This window comes from Bos javanicus, chromosome 17 (assembly GCF_032452875.1).
Source record: "Bos javanicus breed banteng chromosome 17, ARS-OSU_banteng_1.0, whole genome shotgun sequence".
NCBI lineage: Eukaryota > Metazoa > Chordata > Mammalia > Artiodactyla > Bovidae > Bos > Bos javanicus.
This window is the reverse complement of record NC_083884.1, coordinates 14,660,481-14,687,788: the sequence shown is the minus strand read 5'-3', so window position 1 is coordinate 14,687,788 and position 27,308 is coordinate 14,660,481. Positions and strand designations below refer to the sequence as shown.

Sequence of the window (27,308 nt, the reverse complement as noted above, 5' to 3'; positions counted from 1 at the left end):
AAAACGAAGATCATGGCATCCGGTCCCATCACTTCATGGGAAATAGATGGGGAAACAGTGGAAACAGTGTCAGACTTTATTTTTCTGGGCTCCAAAATCACTGCAGACGGTGACTGCAGCCATGAAATTAAAAGACACTTACTCCTTGGAAGGAAAGTTTTGACCAACCTAGATAGCATATTGAAAAGCAGAGACATTACTTTGCCAACAAAGGTCCATCTAGTCAAGGCTATAGTTTTTCCTGTGGTCATGTATGGATGTGAGAGTTGGACTGTGAAGAAGGCTGAGCACCAAAGAATTGATGCTTTTGAACTGTTGTGTTGGAGAAGACTCTTGAGAGTCCCTTGGCCTGCAAGGAGATCCAACCAGTCCATTCTGAAGGAGATCAGCCCTGGGATTTCTTTGGAAGGAATGATGCTAAAGCTGAAACTCCAATACTTTGGCCACCTCATGCGAAGAGTTGACTCATTGGAAAAGACTCTGATGGTGGGAGGGATTGGGGGCAGGAGGAGAAGGGGATGACAGAGGATGAGATGGCTGGATGGCATCACTGACTCTATGGATATGAGTCTGAGTGAACTCTGGGAGTTGGTGATGGACAGGGAGGTCTGGCATGCTGGGATTCATGGGGTCACAAGACTGAGCAACAGAACTGAACTGAGCCTGCTTCTCTGCATCCTGAATCCCCTCAGGGTCTACAGTCTGCAGGGGCAGCAATGGCTGAAAGCATGGTGTCTGCAACATCCTTTGTTCACTGATATGGCAGGCAATTTTTTTTCATCCACACCATCAAGGCCTATGAAAAACATCTGGATTCTAAACAATCATAGGATTTCATTTAGCTTTAACACACTATGATAAGCACTGGGATCTTGTGGAGTTTTTAGCCTAAACCAAAGTAGGGGACGGAGAAGGCAATGGCACCCCACTCCAGTACTCTTGCCTGGAAAATCCCAAAGACAGAGGAGCTTGGTAGGCTGCAGTCCATGGGGTCGCTAAGAGTCAGACATGACTGAGCAACTTCACTTTCACTTTTCACTTTCATGCACTGGAAAAGGAAAGGCAACCCACTCCAGTGTTCTTGCCTGGAGAATCCCAGGGACGGGGCAACCTGGTGGGCTGCCATCTATGGGGTCGCACAGAGTCGGACACGACTGCAGCAACTTAGCAGCAGTAGCAGAAAGTAGGGGAGGTCAGAGAAGACCTCCCAATAAAAATGTCCTTGACCTGGGACCTGAAAAGTGGATAGCCAGCCAAGAAGGGGACGACGGGAGGATATATCAGGCAAAGAGAAGACGAGGTACAAAGGTGTGGGCTTGGAGAAGAGTGTGCTGCATTTGAGGAACCAAGAGCTGTCCAGATGCCTGGACCCCAAAGGAGAACGAAGTTGCAAGCACTGATGGGGAGGCAGGCAGGGGCTGGGGCAGGCAGGGTCTTGTAGGTGTTCATAAAGAGGAGGGGGCACCATCCCATAGACCGAGCACACCTCCCTAACTAACCACTGAAACTCTGGACTCAGACAGGCAGAAAGCCTGGGGTAGTGCAATCTTTGCACTCAGTGAAAATTCTAGATGGCTTCAGGTAAACTTTTAGCTACCCAGTTGGCACTAGTGGCAAAGAACTCGCCTGCCAATGCAAGAGACCAGAGATGCAGGTTCGATTCCTGGGTCAGGAAGATCCCCTGGAGGAGGAAATGGCAAGCCATTCCAGTATTCTTGCCTGAAGAATCCCATGGACAGAGAAGCTTGGTGGGCTACAGTCCATAGGGTTGCAAACAGTCGGACACAACTGAAGTGACTTAGCATGCATGCACTTCTTAAAAACTTTAAATTTGGTGTGGTTTTATTTTTTTGTTTTTCACTTTGGGATTTTTTTTTTCTCGTAGTTGTAAAATTGTGTGCTTGTTATTGAAACATCCAAAATATTGTGTCAGTCTGCTGTGGAGGCAGGTTTCCACTATTCTTACACTCATTCCGTGTGTGCCCCTTTGCATGTGGCTTGTTTCATTCATCAGTACATTTATTTTAGGCGCTATCCAGACACTCACCTCCCTGTCTCTCCATAAGAACCTAGTCAAACAATTCGTTGCTGTATGTGAATTATATCTCAAGAAAATGAGAAGATCTTTTTTAAAAAGAAAAGAAATTGGCCAAACATTTACAACAGCTAGTATTTCACTGAATACCCGCCATGTACGGAGCCCTGTTCTAGTGTGGAAGAGATTCAAAATGTGCCAGGCCTGGGATCTAGGAGCCCAGGGAAGCTTGTTTCAGAAAAGCTCACTGGTATCCACAGGGGTTATAAATGTGTGCCCTAAATGTGAGTGAATTGCACTGAACTGAAAGGTATAAAGTAAGATGTAACATTAACTAAGAAAGAAAGATCATTTTTGTTCATTAGCTATTCTATTTTGTTTTTACATGCTTTCATTGATTCCTAATGAAAATCTTTCTTTCCATGATTTTAAACTCAATAGTTGCTGAACCTCAACATTCCTATGATCTAGTTATTGTTTAAAAACACTTGGTCTTAACAGATGCACACTACTATGTGTAAAATACATAAACAACAAGGACCTGTTGTATAGCACAGGAGACTATATGCAATATTTAGTAATAATTTAATGGGAAAGAACCTGAAAATATACATATATGTCTGTGTGTATGTGTGTGTGTGTATAACTGAATTCTTTTTGAATTATAGTAAATCAACTATATTTCAATTGAGAAAAGCACTTGTTCTTACATTATACTTTACACCTTTGCATCAAAATGATGAAGGATAACTTAGAGATACTAGTTATTTGTCACACCATATACCTAATTGAAACAGGAGAGTGAAAAAGTTGGCTTAAAGCTCAACATTCAGAAAACGAAGATCATGGCATTTGGTCCCATCACTTCATGGGAAATAGATGGGGAAAAATGGAAACAGTGTCAGACTTTATTTTTTTGGGCTCCAAAATCACTGCAGATGGTGATTGCAGCCACGAAATTAAAAGATGCTCACTCCTTGGAAGGAAAGTTATGACCAACCTAGATGGCATATTCAAAAGCAGAGACATTACTTTGCCAACAAAGGTCTCTCTAGTCAAGGGTATGGTTGAGAGTTGGACTGTGAAGAAAGCTGAGTGCTGAAGAATTGATGCTTTTGAACTGTTGTGTTGGAGAAGACTCTTGAGAGTCCCTTGGACTGCAAGGAGATCCAACCAGTCCATTCTAAAGGAGATTGGTCCTGGGTGTTCTTTGGAAGGAATGATGCTAAAGCTGAAACTCCAATACTTTGGCCACCTCATGTGAAGAGTTGACTCATTGGAAAAGACTCTGATGCTGGGAGGGATTGGGGTCAGGAGGAGAAGGGGATGACAGAGGATGAGATGGCTGGATGGCATCACCAACTCGATGCCTGTGAGTCTGAGTGAAGTCCAGGAGATGGTGATGGACAGGGAGGCCTGGCGTGCTGCGATTCATGGGGTTGCAAAGAGTCGGACATGACTGAGCGACTGAACTAAACTGAATTGATACCTAATTTGTGTAATAATTTTTTATATACATGGATGGCATCACTGACTCGATGGACATGAGTCTGAGTGAACTCTGGGAGTTGGTGATGGACAGGGAGGCCTGGCGTGCTGCGATTCATGGGGTTGCAAAGAGTCGGACACGACTGAGTGACTGATCTGATCTGATCTGAATGAGTCAGGTGGAGCTTCCCAGGTGGCTCAGTGCTCAAGAATCCACCTGCAACATAGGAGATGCAAATTCAGACGCTGTGTTGAGAAGATTCCCTGGAGAAGGAAATGGCATCTCACTCCAGTATTCTTGCCTGGAAAATCCCATGGACAGAAGAGCCTGGGGGCTACAGTCCACGAGTCACAAAGAATCGGACATGACCGAGCGACTAACTACACACTATACTAACTGATGTGTGTGTGTGAAGGCACACAAATTATATATTAAACTAACTTAGTCCTCTCAATGACATTTTGAAGTATTATCATTTTACAGATGGGGAAATCAAGGCTCGCCTTCTTCACCTGTAAGGCCCTGCCACATGAAAATTCTGGAGCTGCCACTGGGAGAGATGTGGGATGAATTTGTCTTGTGTGATGTGCTCTGTGGTCCACTCATTCCCTCAACCTTAATCCCTTTCTCAACTTCTCTTTCATACAGCTGTGCCTTCTTCGACCAGTGCCATTCCTAGTACAGCGCCACTCGCTCCTGAGCATATAATTGTTGAAACAGCAACAAGGGGTTTCTTGATGTTTTAAAACAGTTTTTCTCTGGAGTCACTGTTATGATGCAGCTCGACTTAATGGGACTGACTACTGCAGGGAAACTGACAAAGACCGAGAAATGAAAGCAAAATAGTCAAAGTCTCTCTCCTCTAGAGGAATTCTCGCTTCTGGAATGTTGGACAAGAATAATACTGTAGATTAAAAACATTAAAACATTCTAGAAAACACATAAATGATGAATGTGAGCATGAAATGGTAGGCCAGGTATAAGGGATCCAGTAGTGCAGTGGTGAGAGGGGCTTACGGTCAAACCTGGCTGGACTCAGCCCTGAGCTTGGCCCTGTCCCAGGTGCTGACCTGAGTAGATTGAGCCCTGAGTTCTCCAACGGGTCTCCATCTCTTAATTTTAAAATGGGGCTCATTATACCTATCTCACAGTGTTTCTCTAAGAATTAAATAAGAAAATGTGTGTAAAATTGCTTGACTGAGAGCCCAAGACATCATACGTGCCCAGTAAAGTATAAGCCATCTGGGTCCTGAGATAAGGATGATCAGGTGGCATTCACTGTCTCTCTGATTATTCTTCTATGGAGAAGAAGAAGACTTTGAAGAGCGGGTTGAAAGTAGAAAAGAAGAAGGTCTTTTGTAGGTGGGGTTTCAGCAGGGTCCTCTGGATTTAAAGTAAAGTCTCAAGGAAGACAGCATAGCTCTTGGATCATTAGCTAGTGGAAACACAGAAAAAGGGAAGCAATGGGTTTTCAGAAGGATGGAGACCAAGAGAAGAAAATTAGGCTAAGTGCTTAGAACCCATTACTGGACTTTTGGATCCAGTTAAATAATCCACTTTTCAAAGTGATTTCAGTGTGAAGCCCACATGATAGTGTCAAACCAGAAACATTCATGGGTCCACTGCAGACACACACAGCACACATGCCATGAATCCTGTAAACAGTGAGCGGCTAAAGAATGACCCACTGTAATCACGTCTTTGATGAGGTCATGGAATGTAGTGCAGTATGTTATTAGTAGTAAATTTAAGAAATGACATAAAATGGCATTGGGAGACAGCAGAAAAAGAAATACTCTTGTGGACTGGTAAGGGGGTATTAACTCTAGCAAAGCATTCAGCTCAGTTCAGTTCAGTTGCTCAGTCATGTCCGACTCTTTGTGAAACCACATGTCGCTACACGCAAGGCCTCCCTGTCCATCACTGTCTCCTGGAGTTTACTCACTCATGTCCATTGAGTCAGTGATGCCATCCAGCCATCTCATCCTCTGTCATCCCCTTCTCCTCCAACCCTCAATCTTTCGCAGCATCAGGATCTTTCAAATGAGTCAGCTCTTTGCATCAGGTGGCCAAAATACTGGAGTTTCACCTTCAGCATCAGTCCTTCCAATGAATATTCAGGACTGATCTCCTTTAGAATGGACTGGTTGGATCTCCTTGCTGTCCAGGGGACTCTCAAGAGTCTTCTCCAACACCATCAATTCATCAGTTCAAAAGCATCAATTCTCTGGCACTCAGCTTTCTTTATAGTCCAACTTTCACATCCATACATAACTACTAAAAAACCATAACCTTGACTAGACGGATCTTTGGTGACAAAGTAATGTCTCTGCTTTTTAATATGCTGTCTAGGTTGATCATAACTTTTCTTCCAAAGAATAAATGTCTTTTAATTTCATAGCTGCAGTCACCATCTGTAGTGATTTTGGAGCCCCAAAAATAATGTCTGCCATTGTTTCCACTATTTCCCCATCTATTTGCCATGAAGTGATGGGAACAGATGCCATGATCTTCATTTTCTGAGTGTTGAGTTTTAAGCCAACTTTGTCACTCTCCTCTTTCACTTTAATCAAGAGGCTCTTGAGTTCTTCTCCATTTTCTGCCATAAGGATGGTGTCATATGCATATCTGAGGTTATTGATATCTATCCTGGCAATCTTGACTTAAGCTTGTGCTTCATCCAGTCCAGCGTTTCTCATGATGTACTCTGCATATAAGTTAAATAAGCAGGATGACAGAATATAGCCTTGACATACTCCTTTTCCGATTTGGAACCAGTCTGTTGTTCCGTGTCCACTTCTAACTGAATGGATGTTCGGTCATGTCCAGCTCTTTTTGAGGATTGGACTGATGTTCATGTGGGATTACAGCTCAATATATCTCTTTCTAATCACTATTTTTACATTTTTTAAAAATGCACTGCTTCTTGTGGAAGTCCATAGATGGTTCTTCAAATAGTTTCTCATATCCTTCCCTTTAGTGCATGAGGGAGTTTACTAATTCCTGATGAATGGAAACTTGTTGGGTAGCTGAAAGTAGATATTGGGATTATTAATGTTAAGACTGACACATCACCTCATATATTTTACTTACTCACTGTTGAAAGATAAACTATGTAGTTCTTTAAACACAGTTAAGGAATAACAAAAATCCACTAGACAGTCTAATTCCAAAGGGGTATTTTTTAAATATGACATATGTTTTCTGACCTTATTTTCAATATTGTCTTTTTAGGACAAATGATAGTAGTTCAACCTGATTTGACACAGCCAGGTTTGTTAATATTTGACAAAGAATGATGATCATTCCATTTAACATTTTGTTTTGAGAGTTTTAAATGCCTTGGAACAGAAGCATCAATTTTATTTTTTTAAGTTTATTTTCTTTCTGATTTTGCTTAAAAAAATTTAATCCAAGTATAGTTACTGTACATTATTATTTGTTCTAGGTGTAGAATATAATGATTCACACTTTTAGAAGTGACACTCCATGTATAGTTGTTATAAAATACGGCTGCATTCCCTGTGTGCTCTACAATATACGTGCTGTGCTTAGTTGTACAGTCGTGTCCGACTCTCTATGACACCATGGACTGTAGCCCACCAGGGTCCTCTGTCCATGGGATTCTCCAGGCCAGAATACTGCAGTGGGTTACCATTCCCTTCTACAGAGGGTCTTCCCAACTCAGAGATCAAACCCAGGTCTCCTGCACTATAGGCAGATTCTTTACTGTCTGAGGCAGCAGGGAAGCCCTGTAGAATAATATATCCTTGCAGCTCATTTTACACATGACAGCTTGTACCTCTTATTCTCCTATCCCCATATTGCCTTTCCCTCTTCCCTCTCCCCACTGGTAACCTCTAGCTAATTTTAAAAACAAGAGTGTTACTTATTTCAATGACACAAATTGTAAAAACAAATAAAATATGCTCTTTTCAGAACCAAAATAGGCATTTCCAATTTCCTTAAACATTTTAGAAACAGCAGTATATAATCTGATCATCATTTTTAAGTTATATATCTTCAGCTTTCTAGCCAACCGTGGGTACATCTGGAATAAATACAGATCCTTCCTGTCTTAGTCCAGATTCGTTTTAGACTCTGTGCTACCACTTTGGAGCTACCTTCCCAACACTGTTTGCGGACTATCACTTTCCCCTATAAAAAGACAAAGCAATATTACCCTGATTTTACCTGCTTTATTTTACATATGCTGTGTGGTCATTTACTTTACACTTTTATAATTTGCTCCTCTGTTTTTCTCCTATAGTAATGGTAATCGCTATTCTTGTGCTGATTGCTGGTATCATTGGAATTATCATCGGAAGTGTCAGCCTTTTTTTCATACTGCAATTGGTGAGGACTCAGTTTTAATTTTAAGTTCTGGTATAAATAGCTCCAGGAGGGTTTAACTCTACGGCTTCAACTAAACTCAAAAGGAAAACAAACTGCATGAAACTCCATCTTTTTCAACTGGACACAGAGAAGTCACTGAGTTACTCTAGCAGAATTTTTTATTTGGCATTTGCCTATGAAGAATCCCCAAATACCAATCTACCTGTTTTCCAATGAAACATCCTCCAAGGCTTCTAACTTGGTTTAATATATTTTGATGGATGTGTATGAAATAGTCAAATGTCTAATTATAGTCTCTAGTTTAATTTGCATATGAAAAATCTTTAAAATAACGTGATATATTTACTAATGCTGAAAACATTTGCTTTTTTATTCTATTTCCTGGGACAGATTTTTCAAATTCCACCTATGAATTTTCAGCCATGAATAATGTTTTTCATCACTAAAGATACTTTTGAGTCTGTATGACAGCATTCCAAAGCACATCACCTTTGCTATAACCTCCTGTTTAAGGTAGTTCAGACACAACATTTGTGTGTGTGATTATAATGCTAGTAATTTGGAATTATAATCCTAGGTCATTAAGTACCTAGTCACAAAAGAGTGGTGCAATTGAGTTCTCATTCACCCTCTATTTTTGTCTTTCTTTGTGATCTCCATACCACAGCCATTCTATATACGTATATATTCTTTATAAAATGCTTGTTTTTGAGAGCTCACAAAACTGCAATGTCAAGGCTATAACAACAAGATTGATAGTAAATCTACATAGAGCTCCCTTGCCCTTTTCTTTTTTAACTATTTTTGTTAGGTGACTCTGATAATCATTCAACTCTATGATTGATTAGCATTACTCCATGTAAATTTATCTTCTCTAAATAATATTTTCTTATTAAAAGTAAAGTAATTGAGAGTGTCTGCTCTAATATGAGAGATTTTGTAAGGACTTGAGTGGAAGATGACTCCTTGTTTGCAGTTTAAATGTTGGGGACAAAGTCATCCCCTGGTCTTTGGGCACAGATGACAAATTTAGTTGTCTTGTCTCTTGGCTGATGATCTAAATCTGAAAAAGACAATGACATACTTGGTTGGCAAAATTCAGAGAACATCTTCCATATGAATATAGTAGAATTGGGTCATGGTTATTACGACTAAAAGAACTATTGCTTTTTTAAAAAGAATTTCAATTCAGCTTTTCATTACAGCAGGGAACTATGACACAGTCAATGTTTGGGGTAATAGTTCACCTATGGAAATAACAAATACTATTTAGAAATACAAGTTTAAACCAAAGTTTGTAAGTATCTATGAAATAACTGCTTTTTCCACAAAAGAACTCTACAAAGTGAATTTTAATTGAAAGAAAACAAAATTTAGCCAAAAAAATGTGCTTTTAATCTGAGGTATTTTTCTTACTGTGTCTAAGTGTATAAAATTGTGGCACTAACATTCTTCTCCCTTTTATTCATAGAGAAATGAGGTATTAAAACATGTTTCTGAAACTTCTAAACAAATGGAAAAGGTTGGTGCTAATATTTTTATTGCCTTTTGCCATTTTGGAAGGAAAATAAGTTAATAACTTACTTTTATACTCTTCAATATAATGAAATTCTCTCTTAGGTGCAAAGTATCTTTTAAAAAAAAAAGTAAAAAAAATGCTGACATAAAGCAAAAAACAAGTTCTTTCCTGTACTTTTTATTTTCCAAGCTACAAAGTTGAGTATAGGAAAACCTGTAGGGGGCTAGTTCAATAGCCCCAAATCTGGACAAAGACCGTGGTTTGAATCCATACTCCACCACTTAGCACAAGGAGATCCAACCAGTCCATTCTGAAGGAGATCAGCCCTGGGTTTTCTTTGGAAGGAATGATGCTAAAGCTGAAACTCCAGTACTTTGGCCACCTCATGTGAAGAGTTGACTCATTGGAAAAGACTCTGATGCTGGGAGGGATTGGGGGAAAGAGGAGAAGGGGACGACAGAAGATGAGATGCCTGGATGGCATCACTGACTCAATGGACGTGAGTCTGAGTGAACTCTGGGAGTTGGTGATGGACAGGGAGGCCTGGCGTGCTGCGATTCATGGGGTCGCAAAGAGTCAGACACAACTGAGCAACTGATCTGATCTGATCTGAACCCTAAACCAGCTATTCTTATAGAGATAATAATAGTGAGTGGGCTGATAATTCAACATGGGCATAATGTTGGTGTTCACCTCACAGAGTTTCATGAGGAGTGAATAAACTGCCACAAGTAGTAGAGTGCCTAGAACAGTTCTTGGACAGAGTAAGTACCCAACGCCTGCTGCTACTGCTGCTAAGTCACTTCAGTTGTGTCCGACTCTGTGCGACCCCAGAGACGGCAGCCTACCAGGCTCCCCTTCCCTGGGATTCTCCAGGCAAGAACACTGGAGTGGGTTGCCATTTCCTTCTCCAATGCATGAAAGTGAAAAGTGAAAGTGAAGTCGCTCAGCTGTGTCCGACTCTTAGCGGCCCCATGGACTGTAGCCCACCAGGCTCCTCCGTCCGTGGTATTTTCCAGGCAAGAGTACTAGAGTGGGGTGCCATTGCTTTTTCCAATGCCTAGTAGCTGTTAAAAATTTTGCAGGTTCCACACCCAATGATCTCTGCCAGTCACTTGGCTCCTTCATCATTTCCACTCTCAGGGGGAAAGGGGATACATAAACATGGTGAAAACAGCAGGTGGATCTTATTCACCCAGAACACTATTGACTTAAGTAGTGTTTTCCAAAAAGAGACAACCTTAAAAAGTGTGAAATTTTTACATTTACAAACACCCAGATATTAGTACTTTCTTGCAGAAAAAAAAAATGTAAACTCTAACAAGACTGAAGTATCCATTATCAACATGAGAGCAAATTCATAAGAGCTGAGTAGTAGTTGCTGCCTCTGCTATGTGTTTTAATACCTAACTAATTTTATTAATTATGACCTGTTATATAATATCGCTAATTGAGTATATAGTTCTATTACTATTAAATTTTGCCTGAGGTGTGAACCCAAATGACATGTGTTTGTGGAGATAATCACCAAACACAAGTCACTGTAGAATGGGCTTTAAATGCTCAAGCAAAAGGGAACTGATCCTGCTTTCTACAAAATTGAAGTTTTTCCCATAATTATCAAAAATCATGACAGATCTTAGGGGCTGTAAATTCCCAGATTCCAATATTTAACCCTAGACCTAGCACTTATCTTTAAAGGACTTGCTAGGTTTTTTAGACTCTGGGGTCATAAAAAAACAGAGAATTTTAAACTCTCCAACCCAGCCATGTAACCTATATGCAGAACTAGGTTCATCACACTATCTTGTAGGTTCTTAAAGCTTGAAGATGATTAGTATATAATTGTTTAGTCCTAGAAGGTTCATGCACAGTAGGGTGAATGGCGGACATGTCATTCTCAGCTAGCAGGATTAATAAAACCCCAATGTGCAGATACCTTAAACAACATACATTTTGAGTACTGAACCAGATTCACTTGTTTTAACTAGGGTTACTTCATTATAAGATTTGCAGCTAGGACAAATATGTGTTATTTCTTGTACCTACATTCTGCACTGTTTCCAAAAAAAAAAAATGTTTTGAAGCTGTTTTTAAAATGGAGCAATTACTAGGCAAGACCTAATGTTTTGTTACCTAAATTTCTATATGCTTTTAACTACTGATTTATTTTGGTGACAAATTTAGTGTTTAATGTTTTGTCTGCCTTTTTTCCCCATATAATCTTGAACCTTTCTGTGCAATAGCCCACAAAATTTGGGACAATTTAATCCATCAAAGTTCATTAAAATATCTTTGTAAGTTTAAGTACAACACCTACACGCTTATTAGATATACCAATAGGAGTCTCTGTCCTCTAGAAGTTGAGCATCTATTAGGGGAAACAGACTCTGGTCATTCAAGGGAACAGGTTTTCAGGTAGCAGAGGCATTAGTATCTAAAAAGATGGGGGCGGGCATTAATAGCAAAGGCTTCTGCAGATGAAATCACCTGAGGTCAGCCTTAAGGACGGATAGATGTTTCTAGAGAAGAGTCAGTTCTAGACAAAAGTCCAGCTTAAACAAAATAATGGTGTAGTCAAGGAACTGTGTGCATTTACACATTCAGTTCAGTCAGTTCAGTTCAGTCACTCAGTCGTGTCCGACTCTTTGTGACCCCATGGACTGCAGCACACCAAGCCTCCCTGTCCATCATCAACTCCTGGAGTTTACCCAAACTCATGTCCTTTGTGGAGAAGGCAATGGCACCCCACCCCATCACTCTTGCTTGGAAAATCCCATGGATGGAGGAGCCTGGTGGGCTGCAGTCCATAGGGTTGCTAGGAGTCGGACACAACTGAGCGACTTCACTTTCACATTTTCACTTTCATGCATTGGAGAAGGAAATGGCAACCCTCTCCAGTGTTCTTGCCTGGAGAATCCCAGGGGCAGGAGAGCCTGGTGGGCTGACGACTATGGAGTCACACAGAGTTGGACCCGACTGAAGTGACTTAGCAGCAGTAGCAGCAGCAGCAGCATGTCCTTTGAGTCGGTGATTCCATCCAACCATCTCATCCTCTGTCGTCCCCTTCTCCTCCTGCCCTCCATCTTTCCCAGCATCAGGGTCTTTTCCAGTGAGTCAGCTCTTCTCATCAGGTAGCCAAAGTATTGGAGTTTCAGCTTCAGCATCAGACCTTCCAATGAATATTCAGGACTGATCTGCTTTAGGATGGACTGGTTGGGACTCCTTGCAGTCCAAGGGACTCTCAAGAGTCTTCTCCGATACCACGGCTCAAAAGCATCAATTCTTAGGTACTCAGCTTTCTTTATAGTCCAACTCTCACATCCATACATGGCTACTGGAAAAACCATAGCCTTGACTAGACAGACCTTTGTTGACAAAGTAATGTCTCTGCTTTTTAATATGCTAAGTTGGTCATACCTTTTCTTCCAAGGAGTAAGCGTCTTTTAATTTCATGGCTGCAGTCACCATCTGCAGTGATTTTGGATTTCCACATTAGCAAGATTAATGCCTCTGTTCTTCATTTATGTCTCAAATATACATAAAGGCAGTGGAAAGTGAGATGAATCAGATTTTAGGTTCAATTCATTTCTCCATATTTGTGCAAATGAAGTTATTAATGTGTCCTAGTAAGTTAGTGAAATTGTTACCAGAGAGTAAATTCTTGGCAGAAAGAAATAGGAGATGAGACACGTAAGTCAAGAAAATAAAGAGTTTATTAAATGATAGGATCTTCTCAGTGGGAGCATGAGGATACTCAGGTTGGGTAGCTGCCCTGGATTCCTTTAACCAACTGGTTATTTGGAGTGTAAAAATGAGTGGGCAGAATGTTCATTTGGGAGGGGAGAGGTTTAGAGTGATACTTCCTGATTTTTACCCCAGCTCCACCTTTCTAAGAAAAGGAGGGATCTTTGTCCTTATTCAGTCTTGATCAGAAGTGTCACAGCATCAGTACATGATGGAAACTTCTTATCTGCACAGCTGATTTTATTGCAACAAGAACATAATGAGCAAAAGGTTACATTTGGACACTGGAGATTCCGCCTTTTGCTACCTTTCTTTGTCTGGCTCCAGGACACTTGTTACCCTGAATGTCTGGGTTCTTATCAGTCCAGAGGATTCCTGTTTTCTGTCTTCCCAAGGACCTGCTTTGTTTACAAATTGTGGGGTTTCCTGCCATTTGGTCTGTGCCTCCCTTTGTCTGCTCATTTCTAGCTATCTGCCTGCTCTAACAAAATGGGTTATCAAATTAGACCCCACTTCACAGGAAATGTGGGAAAACACACAAGATTCCAAAAAGTGGGTTAGCCCTATTTTTGTAGAATACTGCTCTAAAGTAACTTACAAGTCAAAGGCAATAAGAGCTGGGAGTGGTCATGCCATCTCAACAAGAACAAGAGATGTTGGGGTATAAAGAATGAATTGCTTTTACCTCCTTGAACTTGCACAGGATTAATGGTTGGTGGGAAATGAGAATAAGTGAATCTAAGTTAGCTGCCCACAGTGATGGCCACATATGACTTCTACCAATCCATTTGCTACGGCAGAATTTGGGGGTGAACCATTCCTGTAATTCCCTAATCGAAGGAGACTGTGGGAAATGCTCTGCTTCCATAACAGCAAAGGTTCAGCCCATCTGTTTCACACAGTTTCTGGAAGTAACATAAATCCAACCTACTATCTAAGGAAAGGGGGACATCACACTTGGTGGGGGAGGCCAGCCCTTCTTTCACATGCTAGAATCAGAGAGGAATTTAGCAGTGAGTTTCTGTACAGCCTTGCCCGTGCTTATGTCTAAGAAAAAACAGTTACTTCTGAAAGAGATTACAAACTAGGAAGCTTGCCTTAAATTCAAACACTCACTTATCATTTACTGCTTTCATGATACATACATGATACTATATGTATCGTTTACATACACTCTATTCCACCCCTTCATCTCTGCAGAAGTTAGGAAAAGAGCAGTTATGTTTGTTCCTTAAGTTTTAAGGCTTTTAGAATACATTTTCTAAGAAATTCTGTTTCACTACACAGAACTCTAATAGAGCTAATCTGAAAAGAAATTCCTTTCATTTCCTAACAGTTGTATTCAAGGACAACTCTGTAAGAATAAAGAATCCTGAAATTTATTTTATGAATTAGTTTCCCGTTGTATTTAAATATAACTGTGTTTAATACCACTGTTTTGTTTTTTCTCCATAAGACTCAGCCTAGTAATGCATGAGAGTCGTCTCACCAAATCAAGTTTTGGAAGAACTCAAAGACAAGACTTCAATCATGTAAACAATAAACATGTACATTTTGGTCAAGTGAAAAATGAACGTGTCAAAAACCTAATATTTGTATACCTTCCCAAGTTGTACAATTTCAGGATAAAAATTTCATCATAATGAGTCCAGTGACAAATGTTTTCTTTCATGCTTGGTTTTGTATGTTAACATAATTTTTATAATTAAATGACTTAGAATTCTTATTCAAAACTTTAGTTGGCTTCATGCACAGTTCTTTAAGACTGACATTCTATTCTTTGTCATTTTAATGATTATGCTTTCAAATGAACAGGTTTGTAACATCTAGATAAAATCTAAGTTTTCTTCTCATTTTAAACTTCTGAGTCTATTTTCATTATTTTGAATAAATTAAAAGGAGAGCAAAATGCTATTATTTCCTTCATTGCTGAACAGGCAAGGTATGTGTTACATTAAAGATGATGTTTTGATCACAGTAATAAATCTTGTGCTTAGAAATGCCTTTCATACATACATACCTGCATACATACACATATGTACATATACATAGATAAAGACATGGAATAGATATAAATATATCAAATGACACACACATTCATCCTTTGATGCATAAATCAACACAAAAGTTTTTTCCTATTAAAAGAATTGGGATAGTACACATGTATAAATGACTCATTTACGATAAATTGTCTGAAAGTCTAAAGTGTTAAGTCATTCAGGGCACAGACATGAACTGAGTTCCCCTGGAATATTTAATTATGTCAGTGGGCAGAGTATCCTGAGAAAAAGACTTAGTGACTTTGCTTACAAAAAGAAACTTCTGAATAACTCTGTAAATGCAATAAGATATGCAAATTTGACATGTATTTGAATATATAAAAAGGTTACCCTGTATTCTCAATTAAATGCTTTAATCTGTCCAGTCCTACTTTCTATTTTTAATAAAGTTTTGGAAATTGGTTTAAATAACTTAAAAGAAATTTCTGAATCCTGGAGACTAAGGTTTTGTGACTGTACACTTATCACTCATTTGTAGTAAAACTTGAAAAGCAATGAAAAAACATTGTGTATTCTTGTGATATTCCATTTAAACATCCAAATGGCTTTTCATTATTGCAATGTAATTAAGTAAATAGTATTATGTACATATTTGAGTTTGGCAACTTAGATTTACTTTTTTATATGTTAAAAAATCTAATTCTTAACCTACTTGCATGTTCAGAGAGTGTTGATTGTACTAAATCGATTATAGAAAAATAAAGAATAAGAACAATGTATTTCTGTTGGTATATATATTGTGAAAGTAGTTATAACAATATTATTGTGTTAAATTAATCAAGTGAATGGCCCAAGCATCAATACAACTTTCAGTTCAGTTCAGTTCAGTTCAGTCACTCAGCCGTGTCCGACTCTTTGCGATCCCATGAATCGCAGCACGCCAGGCCTCCCTGTCTGTCACCAACTCCCAGAGTTCTATTCTTTTCAATAAAAACAAAATGTTTAACCAAGAGAGAACATGCAACTAAACTTGTCTCTAAAGCAATTTACAAGTCAGAGACAATAAGATATCAGATGGCCCTGCTGTCTATACCAGAGCAAGAGTCCAGAGAAAAATTAAAATAGGAATTACTTTAACCTTGAACTTTTCCTCAATTTCTCTGTACTTCTATTGATGAATTTTTCATATTTAAATTTAATGTTTGTGGGAAGAAATGACCTTGACTCTTCATATTTTTATAATTAAGTCATCATAAGATTATAGTAAAGAAATCTTACCTATAAAGCTAACATGACCCTATAAATGTCAAACTTGGAATTTTTTAAACTTTGGGACTAGAGCCATGGGGTGTGAGTGAAGCTGATTAGAAAATGTTATCCTTCCGGCCTGGGTGTTTGCTTGTATAGGTGTGAGCAAAGCATCTACAGTGGACAGAAAATGAATGGAGAACGGGGGAGATGCTGGAAGGCAGAACATGGAGAGGCAGGGAATGATGTGGCAAAAGGGGTATTGTAGTGTACCCATAAGAGTAACTGAGGAAGAGTCTTCTGATTTATTCTAAGCATTTGTCTTATCAAATGCTGCAAATTTCACACAAGCAAATCCTAAGAGCACTTAGGCAAAAATTAGTACAAAATTCTACCCAGTATTATGTATAGACTTCTTATTATGTTAACCCAGGGCTAATGTGTTTGTGCCCTTAGCTCTATTTAGCTGGAATATGTCCACTGGAAACTGAAAAAGGACTTTAGGCCACTAGCTTTAAACAAGGCATCTAAATTCTCCTATGTTGCTTGTCCTATGATTTGAATTCCATCCCCTCCTTAATGGACTTCCTTCATGGCTCAGCCAGTAAGGAGTCTGCCTGCAATTTTGGAGACCCGGGTTCAATCCCTGAGTTGGGAAAATTCCCTGGAGAAGGAAATGGCAACCCATTCCAGTATTCTTGCCTGGGAAATCCCATGGACAGAGGAGCCTGGCAGGCTACAGTTCATGGGGTCGCAAAGAGTTGGACACGACTGAGCAACTTCACTTCTCTCCCTCCTTAACTGGGTGTCATTGAAAGATGGGACTTTCATTCATTCGTAATTCCTCCACGGTTTCCCAAAACTTGTTTCTTATTTCATGACATTTTTCTTAATATTTAAAATGACATTATGCATAGTAATATCATAAAGATTTCACACAGCATGACGTGGAAAGAGAATCGATCTTGATGCCAGAGTTTAAATCTTTGCTTATTTATTCACATATTTTCTGTTTCCTGGTCTGCAATGTGAGGATGAGAATAGTTACCTTGCAAAATGTCTTGAGATTTATTCAAAATGAAGTCTATAGGCTGGCCAGCACCAAGCGGGTGCTTGTGTCCTCTGAACATTATAGAAGTCTGATTCTCACTTGAGAAATCTAAACAGCAGATGCTCTAGTGCTGCGTGATGGTGCAGCCTGGAATGGTAGTGATGCGGGTGTGACAGCATTTCTGAAGATGGTGGGGGAGGGGCAATGAGAAAAAGGCTTTCCTGTGGGCTTTATATGGGATAGGTTGGGGGAGGGGTGGTGTTGGGTATAGCAGAGATGGCTTCCTAGAGGAAGGAACAGGTTTTAATAGAAAATAGAAGTGCATCCAGACAACTCAGGGCTGGATGGAACAAGATGGAAGCCACCAATTGAGGTAGAGATGGATTTAGAAATGCCAAGAGAATGGGAAGTGAGAATGATGCAAAAGTTGCATAACCTGCAAAAGCACCCACAAGAGAAAGATTTCAATGAAAAATCTCTGCCGAGAGTAGAATGCTGGGCCACTGTGAAGATATTGGTGTCATCAAAACTTTCTGACCTGTTTTCCCCTTACTCTGCTCCAATGCAAAGGGGAGGGATCAGAAGTTTCACATATCAAGATCCAGGAAGAAGGTGAAAGCTTTGGGTAGGATGGGAGAAGGAAGATGACCATCTCATTCCTAATGCTAGGGAGGTGGAAGGAGTACAAACATCAATTCAAAATCAGAATGGTAAGTTTGATTACTGCATTGGTAATCAAAATCAACTAAAAATCAAAAATTTTTAGTTTTTGTACAGTCCATTTATACTTATTATAAAATATTGACTTTATTCCTCATGCTGTACAATATGTCCTTGTAGCTTATCTTACACCCATAGTATCTCCCACTCCCTCACCACTATGTTGCCCTTTCCCCCCAAGTGATAACCATTAGTTTGTTAGTGTGTTCTCTATATCTGTGAATCTGCTTTTTTTTGCTATATTCACTAGTTTGCTGTATTTTTTACATTCCATATATAACTGATATCATACAATATTTGTCTTTGTCTGACTTATTTCACTTAGCACAGTGCCCTCCAAGTCTATTCATGTTGCTGCAAATGGCAAAATTCCATTCTTTTTTATGGCTGAATAGTGTTCATTGTGTGTGTGTGTGTGTGTATATTTACATATATATGAATATATGTTCTGAACATATATTGATGCCTATATGTATTTACACATGTGTGCTATATGTCAACTCTTTGTGATCCCATGGATTATAGCCTACACCAGGCTCCTCTGTCCATGGAATTTTTCAGGCAAGAACACTGGAGTAGGCTGCCATTTCCTTCTTCAGGTTATATCACATACATGTGTTAATATACATACATAGCATATTATATACATATGTTAATAATATGTGAGATATTAACATGTATGATACATGTTACACCTATCACATATGCTATATATGTATACATGTATAGATATATAGCATATGTGTTATAAGTTAATAAAGAATGCTTTATATATGCATTTATATATGCTAATAACATATATATGAACATATATATATATATATAACTGAATATATATATACACATATATATATCACATCTTCTTTATCCATTGATGAGCACTTAGGCTACTTCTGCATCTTGGTGATTGTAAATCATGTTGTTCTGAAGACTGGGGTCATAGTATCTTTTCAAGTTAGTGTTTTTGTTTTTTTCAGATATATATCTGGAATTGCTGAGTAATATAGTATAGATATTTTAATAACTAACTGGAGCATGATTGGTATTACTTAATAGTGATCAGACAGTAATGGAGTCTACCCAGGTTTTGACAGAGGAACAACGGAAGACCAGTTCCATAGATTAAATTTTAAATGACACAGGAGACATAAAGTTATTTTAAATTTTATTTTGTGAATCATATTCATTCAATATAATCATTACAAGTGTGTGTGTGTTAATCTCTCAGTCATGTCCAACTCTTTGCAACCCCAAGGACTGTAGCCTGCTAGGCTCCGCTGTCCATGGGATTCTCCAGGCAAGAGTACTGGAGTGGGTTGCCATCCCTTCTCCAGAGGATCCTCCTGACCCAGGGATCGAACTCAGGTCTCTTACATTGCAGGCAGATTCTTTACCATCTGAACCATCAGGGAAACCCCAACCATTATACTGATAGAATTGTTAATGTAGCAAAATGACTTGTTGGCAAAAAACAGATAAGGCATAATGAAAATAACACACATTGTCAGAATTGCTCTGTAAACTGACTCAGAAACAGAAAAATGTATCCCCAAATTTAAAAATTTGCTCATATATTTTGGCTCACATTTTCATTTTGAAGAATGTGCACTAATAAAAAAACAAGAGCAATTTGGAATTCATTATTTTGTAATTTATTTTGTGCATTCATGGCAGAAGCTAATAACGAAATAGTTCAAATGCCCAACAACTCGATACTGTCTATATGTCAGTCATAGTTTTCTTGTTAGTACGTTAACAAAATAGACTGCTCCACAGCCATGAAAAGTAACAAGTAAGCTTACTCTTCACTTCATGGAAAGTAGATGGGGAAACAGTGGAAATAGTGTCAGACTTTATTTTTGGGGGCTCCAAAATCACCGCAGATGGTGACTGCAGCCATGAAATTAAAAGACACTTACTCCTTGGAAGGAAAGTTATGACCAACCTACACAGCATATTCAAAAGCAGACACATTACTTTGCCAACAAAGGTCTGTCTAGTCAAGGCTATGGTTTTTCCTGTGGTCATGTATGGATGTGAGAGTTGGACTGTGAAGAAGGCTGAGCACCGAAGAATTGATGCTTTTGAACTGTGGTGTTGGGGAAGACTCTTGAGAGTCCCTTGGACTTCAAGGAGATCCAACAAGTCCATTCTGAAGGAGATCAGCCCTGGGTATTCATTGGAAGGAATAATGCTAAAGCTGAAACTCCAGTACTTTGGCCACCTCATGAGAAGAGTTGACTCATCGGAAAAGACTCTGATGCTGGGAGGGATTGGGGGCAGGAGGAGAAGGGGACGACAGAGGATGAGATGGCTGGATGGCATCACCGACTCAACAAACATGAGTTTGTGTGAACTCTGTGAGTTGGTGATGGACAGGGAGGCCTGGTGTGCTGCAATTCGTGGGGTCGCAAAGAGTCAGACACGACTGAGTGACTGAACTGACCTGAACTGAAGCTTACTCTGTTTCCACGCAAAAATGTGTACACAAATTACTTTCAAGCAGAAAGGTAGAAAACATAGCATGTTTACTGTGAGCTAAGCAGAAGTACAGGTGCATAAATAAACAAGTTCAGAAGAAAACGGGTACTGATATTCAATAGTTTCTTTCTTCCTGTTGTTGCTGAAGAATTATGGCTGCTGGTTTAAAAGTGGAATGCTACCAATGTTTGTATGTTCCTGCTAAATATCTCTAAGTTAGAGCTAGAGCTCTATTTCAAAACTGAACATCAGAGACATTTTGGGATACCATTATCTGTATCTCATGAAACATTTTTTGGGGTGTGGTTGAAATGCGTGGTGACATGGCAAAAATAGTCCTTGAAAAATAAATGCTTCGAAAAAGGGTGAAATAGAAAGATTTCTGTTTCCTAATTCATCAATAAGATAATTTAGTCTATACACCTTAGGAAGAATATGATCCTACGTTTTTAATGTGTTGTAGTCTTAAAAACTGGGCTTTCCAGGTGACTCAGTGGAAAAGAATCCACATGCCAATGCAGGATACTTGGGTTCAATCCTTAAGTCAGGAAGATCCACTGGAATAGGAAAAGGCAACCCGCTCCAGCATTCTTGCCTGGGAAATCCATGGACTTAGGAGCCTGGCAGGCTACAGCCCATGGGGTCACAAGAGTTGGACACAACTGAACAGGAATGTAGTCTTAAAAATTATTTTTTCATATTAAGACATATATCTGTTTTCTGTAATGTTAGCAGAAGGTATGCATATGATCTTCCATCAACTCACCAAATTTTACATCATTCAAATCCTAGTTAAAAGAGTTGAATGAAATAATGCCATCTGTAGAACATAGATGGACCTAGAGATTATCATCCTAAATGAAGTAAGTCAGAAGGAGAAAAACAAACACCATAAAATATCACTTACATGTGAACTCTAAAATATGAGGCAAATGATTCTATGTACAAAACAGAAATGACTCAAGGACGTAGAGAACAAATTTGTGGTTTCCGAGGGGAACGGGGTTGGAAGAGACATGGACTGGGAGGTTGGATTAGCAGGCATAAGCTATTATATTTGGAAGAGATAAACAACAAGGTCCTACTGTATAGATCAGAGAACTATATTCAGTATCATGTGATAAACCATAATGAAAAAGAATATTTTAAAAAGTATATATATATATATATATATGCTATTTAAAATATTATACACACACACACACACACACACACACACATATATATATATATATATATATATAAAACTGAATCACTTTTCTATACAGCTAAAGTTTTCATTATATAATGTTGGTAAATGTCTCTAAAAAAAAGTCCATGTATAGATGTGGAGAAAAGGGAATTCTCATGCACTGTTGGTGGGAATGTAAATTGGTGCAGACACTTCAAAAAATAGTATGGCGGTTTCTCAAAAAACTAAAAATAGAACTATCATATGACCCAGCAATTCCATCCTGCGTGTGTATCTGAAATAAACAAAAATACTAATGCAAAAAGAGACATTCACTCCAAAGTTCAGAGTAGCATTATTTACAATTGCCAAGTATGGGAGCAACCTAAGGGCCCATCAACAGGTGAATGGATATTCACATAGAATAGAACATGTGGCGTATATACATATGATGGAATACTACTCAGCCATAAAAGAGAATGAAATTTTTGCCACTTGTAGCAACATGTTTGGATCCAGAGATTATCATACTGTATGATATCACTTATAAGGGGAATCTAAAAAATATAACAAACTAGTGAATAAAACAAAGAAGAAATAGACACAGGTACAGAGAACAAACTAGTGGTTAACAGTGGGGGAGCAATATAAAGGTAGGTGGAAAAAGGGGTTAATTATGGGTTTACATGAAATCTTGCATGTAAAATTTTTGAAAATTGTAAAGCACTATAGAATTTTTTAAATCTTTCATTCAATAAAAATAAATTATTAAAAAATTAGATACTTGAAAAAAATGTACATATGTTACCTTGATGATTTGCAATTTTCATCCAGTTTTTAAAATATGAAACCCTTTGCAGTAGGATAGGTGAGATGGAATGAAGTTCTTGTCAAAGACAAGAGCAGAGAATATGCAAAAAGGGAATGAAGGCTTCAGACTGAATTCTCACTGGGCGGCTGTCCCAGAGCAAATGGAATCACACAGGCGGGATGCAACAGGAATGCTACAGAAAAATTAAGATTCATTCAAGTACCTCAGGAGCCTGGCTGCTGAAACTGCACTGGTCAAGTATTTCATACTGTGAGTTCCTTGAGGGCAGGGGCTGAGTGCCGGGAGCCAGCGTGAGGAACTCCGCCCATGGCAAAGGTCATGAGGAAGGAGGCTCGGCATACACAAAGGCGGGATCGAGCCTCAGGAGTCCCCCTGGAAATTCTCGAGCACCTACCCCCAAAACCAGTCTGCCCACTTAACTGCTTTGTGCTCTCGCCTATACCTCTCACTTTATGGGGGGCTGTCCCCCACCACCTTTCTCTGAAAAAGAGTTAACTTAGAGCTCCAGTTAATTAAGTTCTTGGGCGTGACAAGAGTGTTTCGACCTGCAAACTTCTTTGGAAGATCTCTAGCCTGCCCTTCAGGTTCTTCCAGCCACATGTGATTGTTCACAGCCTCCCAACCATGAGAGGCATGAGATGTTCTAAACTGTCTAAATACAGATTCCTTTGAGCAGTTAAAAGATTGATTCGAAATTGTATTGGTGAAGGGTTTATCACTTGCTGGGCCAATGTTTGCTGTTATGTTTCCATATCCCTTACCTACTGTGTCCCTGGGAGTGTATTGATTAATATAATTGGTGTATAGTAATTGGTGTAATTAATATAATTGGTGTAAGTAGTAGCTTTAATGTTTGTAACCTTGGACCCTTGAGTTAATTCTTTCCTTGTTAGAGCCCACCACACCTTTGCCTTATAGGAATGCAACTTTATCTAATGCTTTCAGAGGGTGGCGCCTGACTTTAGAATAATCACCTTTAGAGAAAAATAAATAAAGGGTCATAAAATGTTAACAGGCCTCCTGGTCAGAAGATGATGTATATCACCTAAACTTTAGCATATGATAAGTTTGAAAGCCTGGCTTTGATAAGGATCAAGGACTGCTGACCTTGCATGACTCTACCCCTTCCCCCATTGTCCTCTATGCACAACTTGAGGTATAAAAACTACTTTGGAAAATAAAGTACAGGCCTTGTTCACCGAAGCTTGGTCTCCCCATGCCGTTCTTTCTCTCACCTTCTGGCTGAATTCCCATCTGGAGCGTGGAGGCTCGTCAAGCCTACTAATTTTGCCTGGGCTTCTAAGATCTGACCAGGGAGGCCTTAGTGCCTCCTCTGCTTTGGGAGAACAGGAGGACGCCTGTGGCCTACGTAGGGAATTTTATTGGCTTTCCACGTAAAGCAAGTTATTCAGCCTCTTTGCTTCACTGAATTTCTTTGCTGAGCTATCCTTATTTAACCACTCTTTATATCTTTAGTTCTATAGTATCCTGATCACCGAAGCTGTCTCCCCTTCAAAACTCCTGAATCCTGCTGGGGCTGGACCCTGGTAAGTAGCGCCTGGAACAGGCTATTCAAAGGTAGGTCTCCCTCGGAGCAGTTAGGGTCATCAGCCCTATTGCTCCCCCCCCCACGGAGCAATTGGGATCATCAGCCCTGTTGCTCCCCCCTCAGAGCAATTAGCGTCATCAGCCCTATTGCTCCCCCCTGGGAACAATTAGGGTCATCAGCCCTATTGTTCCCCCACTGTTGAGTTTTGGGGACGGCTAGGACCCCACTCAGGGTGCTGCAGACCCCCCCTGTAGGATAGACAGGGTGAGTAGGAGTGGGAAGTGTTAAAAGGGTTGAGGAAAAACCCGGTTTCTGAAGACTAAAACTAAATCTTTTACTATATTTAACTTTCTGACATGGGTAACACTGAAACTAAAGAACGGAAACTCTTTATACAAGTACAAAACAAATAAAAATATTCTCAAAAAAAAAAAAAAAAGGAGGGAGACTGTGCTCTACCTCCCGAGGATAAAGATCTAAAGATAGAGAAAGAGCTAAAGAGTGAAAAGGAGAGAGGAATGGAGGAGGAAGGAATCAGGGAACACAGCAAGGTAGAGAAATGAAGAAAAGAAGTTAGAAAAAGAGATACAGAGAGAAAGAGAGGGAGGAGGGAAGAAAAAGTTAGAGAGAAAGAGGGTAAAGGGAAAGAAATGAAAGAAGGGTAGCGAAAAAGGAAGAGGGAGAGAAAAGTGAGAAAGGCAGGAAGAGAGGGAGAGAGAGACAGTAAGAAGGAAGAAGGGAGAATGAAAGAGGGAAACAGGAAGGAAATGTAGAAAGTGAAAGAGAAGAGAAGAGGAAGGAAAAAAGATAGAGTGAGGGAAAGAAAATTTGAGAAAGCTTTAAAGAGAATAAGGATGAAAAAATCAGCAGAGGAGAGAGGAGAGGACTTACAGGACGCTGTGGCCAGGCGCCCTGGTGAGCTCCCTCCCACTCTGCGCAAACCTTTAAACCCTTATCCACCACTTTCTGAGTTAAGGCAATCGCCACCACCTCCGTTTGTGCCTCCCAGGGTCCAAGTGTTCTGCACTTTGCCCCAAAGCCTCCCAAAGCGTTGCCTAAGCCTGAAGAAGATAAAAAGTTTTTTGAACAGTGGAGCTTTTAACACAGACTGTGTGCACAATATGCAGTGCATCTCCTTGGAGAAAATCCCCTCAGGGGGGCCTCACCCAGGCTGGGAGAAAAGCAGAACCGTAAGGGGATTTAGCAACAATATTAACCCCTGATGTGCCGGTTACTCCAATTCCAACAGGAGTGGCTGGCCCCCTACCTGAGGGCATTGTAAGATTTGTGCTGAGGCATAGCTCGCTTTCTTTTCAAGAACTTTTCAGTGGTGCCTGGTGTAGTAGATTCTGATTATATTGAGAAATTAAAGTTTTTGATCTCACCGCCTACCAAAAACTGTGCAAATTAATAAAGGTCAAAGAGTAACACAGCTTTTGCTTTTACCTTATTATCAGACAGGAAAAAACTTGACTTCTTAAGCTAGGAGCCACAGAACATTTAGATCTAGTGATCTAGCCTTTTGGGTGCAGGAAATTACAGCTCCAAGGCCTTTAAAAGATCTTTTAGTTCAAGGAAATAAAATGTCAGGGCTGAGTTATGAGCAGTTATTTAGGCTCTTCAACATTTAAGAGACCACACCTTCAATCTTCTGACTGACTCCTGATATATTGTAGGGTTGTTTCCTCATATAGAGACTGCTAATATTCCAGAAAATAAAACTACTATTTTCTCCTTGTTATCTGATTTACAGAAAGAGATTAAACACAGAGATAAAAATATTTTGTGCGACGTATTAGAGCCCATTCCGGCTTGCCCGGCCCTTTACATGAAGGAAATGCTTTGGCAATTCATTGACTAAAGTAATCACTTTAAACTTAAATAAAAAGATTGATAAGGCCAAAAATTCTTACAAAATTCACCATCAAAATGCAGCTAGTTTAAGGTATGAATTTCATATCCCGGCCAGATGTGTTGCTAACTTGTGGGAGAGGGTATACTTGTATTTTTCCTCAGGACACAGATTCTCCGATTTGGATCCTGGAAAGACTAATTGGTCATGTCACATTCCACAAAGACCAGGTTCGCGGCACCTGCACTCGTTCGCCCCACCCCCCAGCCAGCTCTTGCCTCTGCGCCACCAGCCGCGCCCTGCACCCTCCTCGCTGCACCCCGCGACCTAGAACCGAAAAAGTTTGTGCGACGAGTGAGGGCCAGAAAAGAAAGCGCACCCGCGGAGTACCATCCAGACCAGCGCGGCCCCGCCGGTGAGAGGGAAACGCCCTGAGCCCAGGCGGCCGCTAGCCCGAGTCCATGAACCCCGCCCCTCTGCCTGCCATAGGCGCCGCGGCCCACAGCCTGCCACTCGCGTTCTGCCTCCTGATTTTGGGGCCACTGCTCCCCCAGACCGACGCCTGCAGCTGCTCCCTGGTGCACCTACAACAGGCGTTTTGCAATGCAGACACAGTAATCAGGGCTAAAGCAGGAAGTAAAAAAGAGGTGGACCTAATACAGTAACTTGTGAACAATGTATGTGTTCATCTTGTTTAAGCCCTCAATATAATGTTTGCTCCTTTGTAGTGTTACAACGTCCACCTTATCTTATGACGTAACCACTTATTGATACGATAATTATGATCTTGCTGTATTACAACAACTGCAGGATTTAATGCAATCACGACAGTTTGTGGGCTTGCTTATCCTGGGAATATCAGCTTTCAGATCAGTCGCTCAGTCGTGTCCGACTCTTTGCGACCCTATGAATTGCAGCATGCCAGGCCTCCCTGTCCATCACCAACTCCCAGAGTTCACTCAGACTCACGTCCATCGAGTCAGTGATGCCATCCAGCCATCTCATCCTCTGTTGTCTCCTTCTCCTCTTTCCCCCAATCCCTCCCAGCATCAGAGTCTTTTCCAATGAGTCAACTCTTCGCATGAGATGGCCAAAGTACTGGAGTTTCAGCTTTAGCATCATTCCTTCCAAAGAAATCCCAGGGCTGATCTTCAGAATGGATTGGTGGATCTCCTTTCAGTCCAAGGGACTCTCAAGAGTCTTCTCCAACACCACAGTTCAAAGGCATCAATTCTTTGGCACTCAGCCTTCTTCACAG

The 27,308-nt window shown here is 40.1% G+C and overlaps 1 protein-coding gene across 1 annotated transcript in view; it reads left to right on the top strand.

Annotated features, from left to right (window-relative positions):
• LOC133229267 (FRAS1-related extracellular matrix protein 3-like) overlaps nucleotides 1–26,715 on the top strand; it is a 63,141-nt gene extending 36,426 nt beyond the window's left edge. The window contains 4 exon segments of the mRNA XM_061385771.1: nucleotides 4,173–4,253; nucleotides 7,795–7,880; nucleotides 26,318–26,465; nucleotides 26,540–26,715. Coding sequence (XP_061241755.1) covers nucleotides 4,173–4,253; nucleotides 7,795–7,880; nucleotides 26,318–26,465; nucleotides 26,540–26,715 — 491 coding nt within the window.
• Nucleotides 26,716–27,308: the final 593 nt, after the last annotated feature.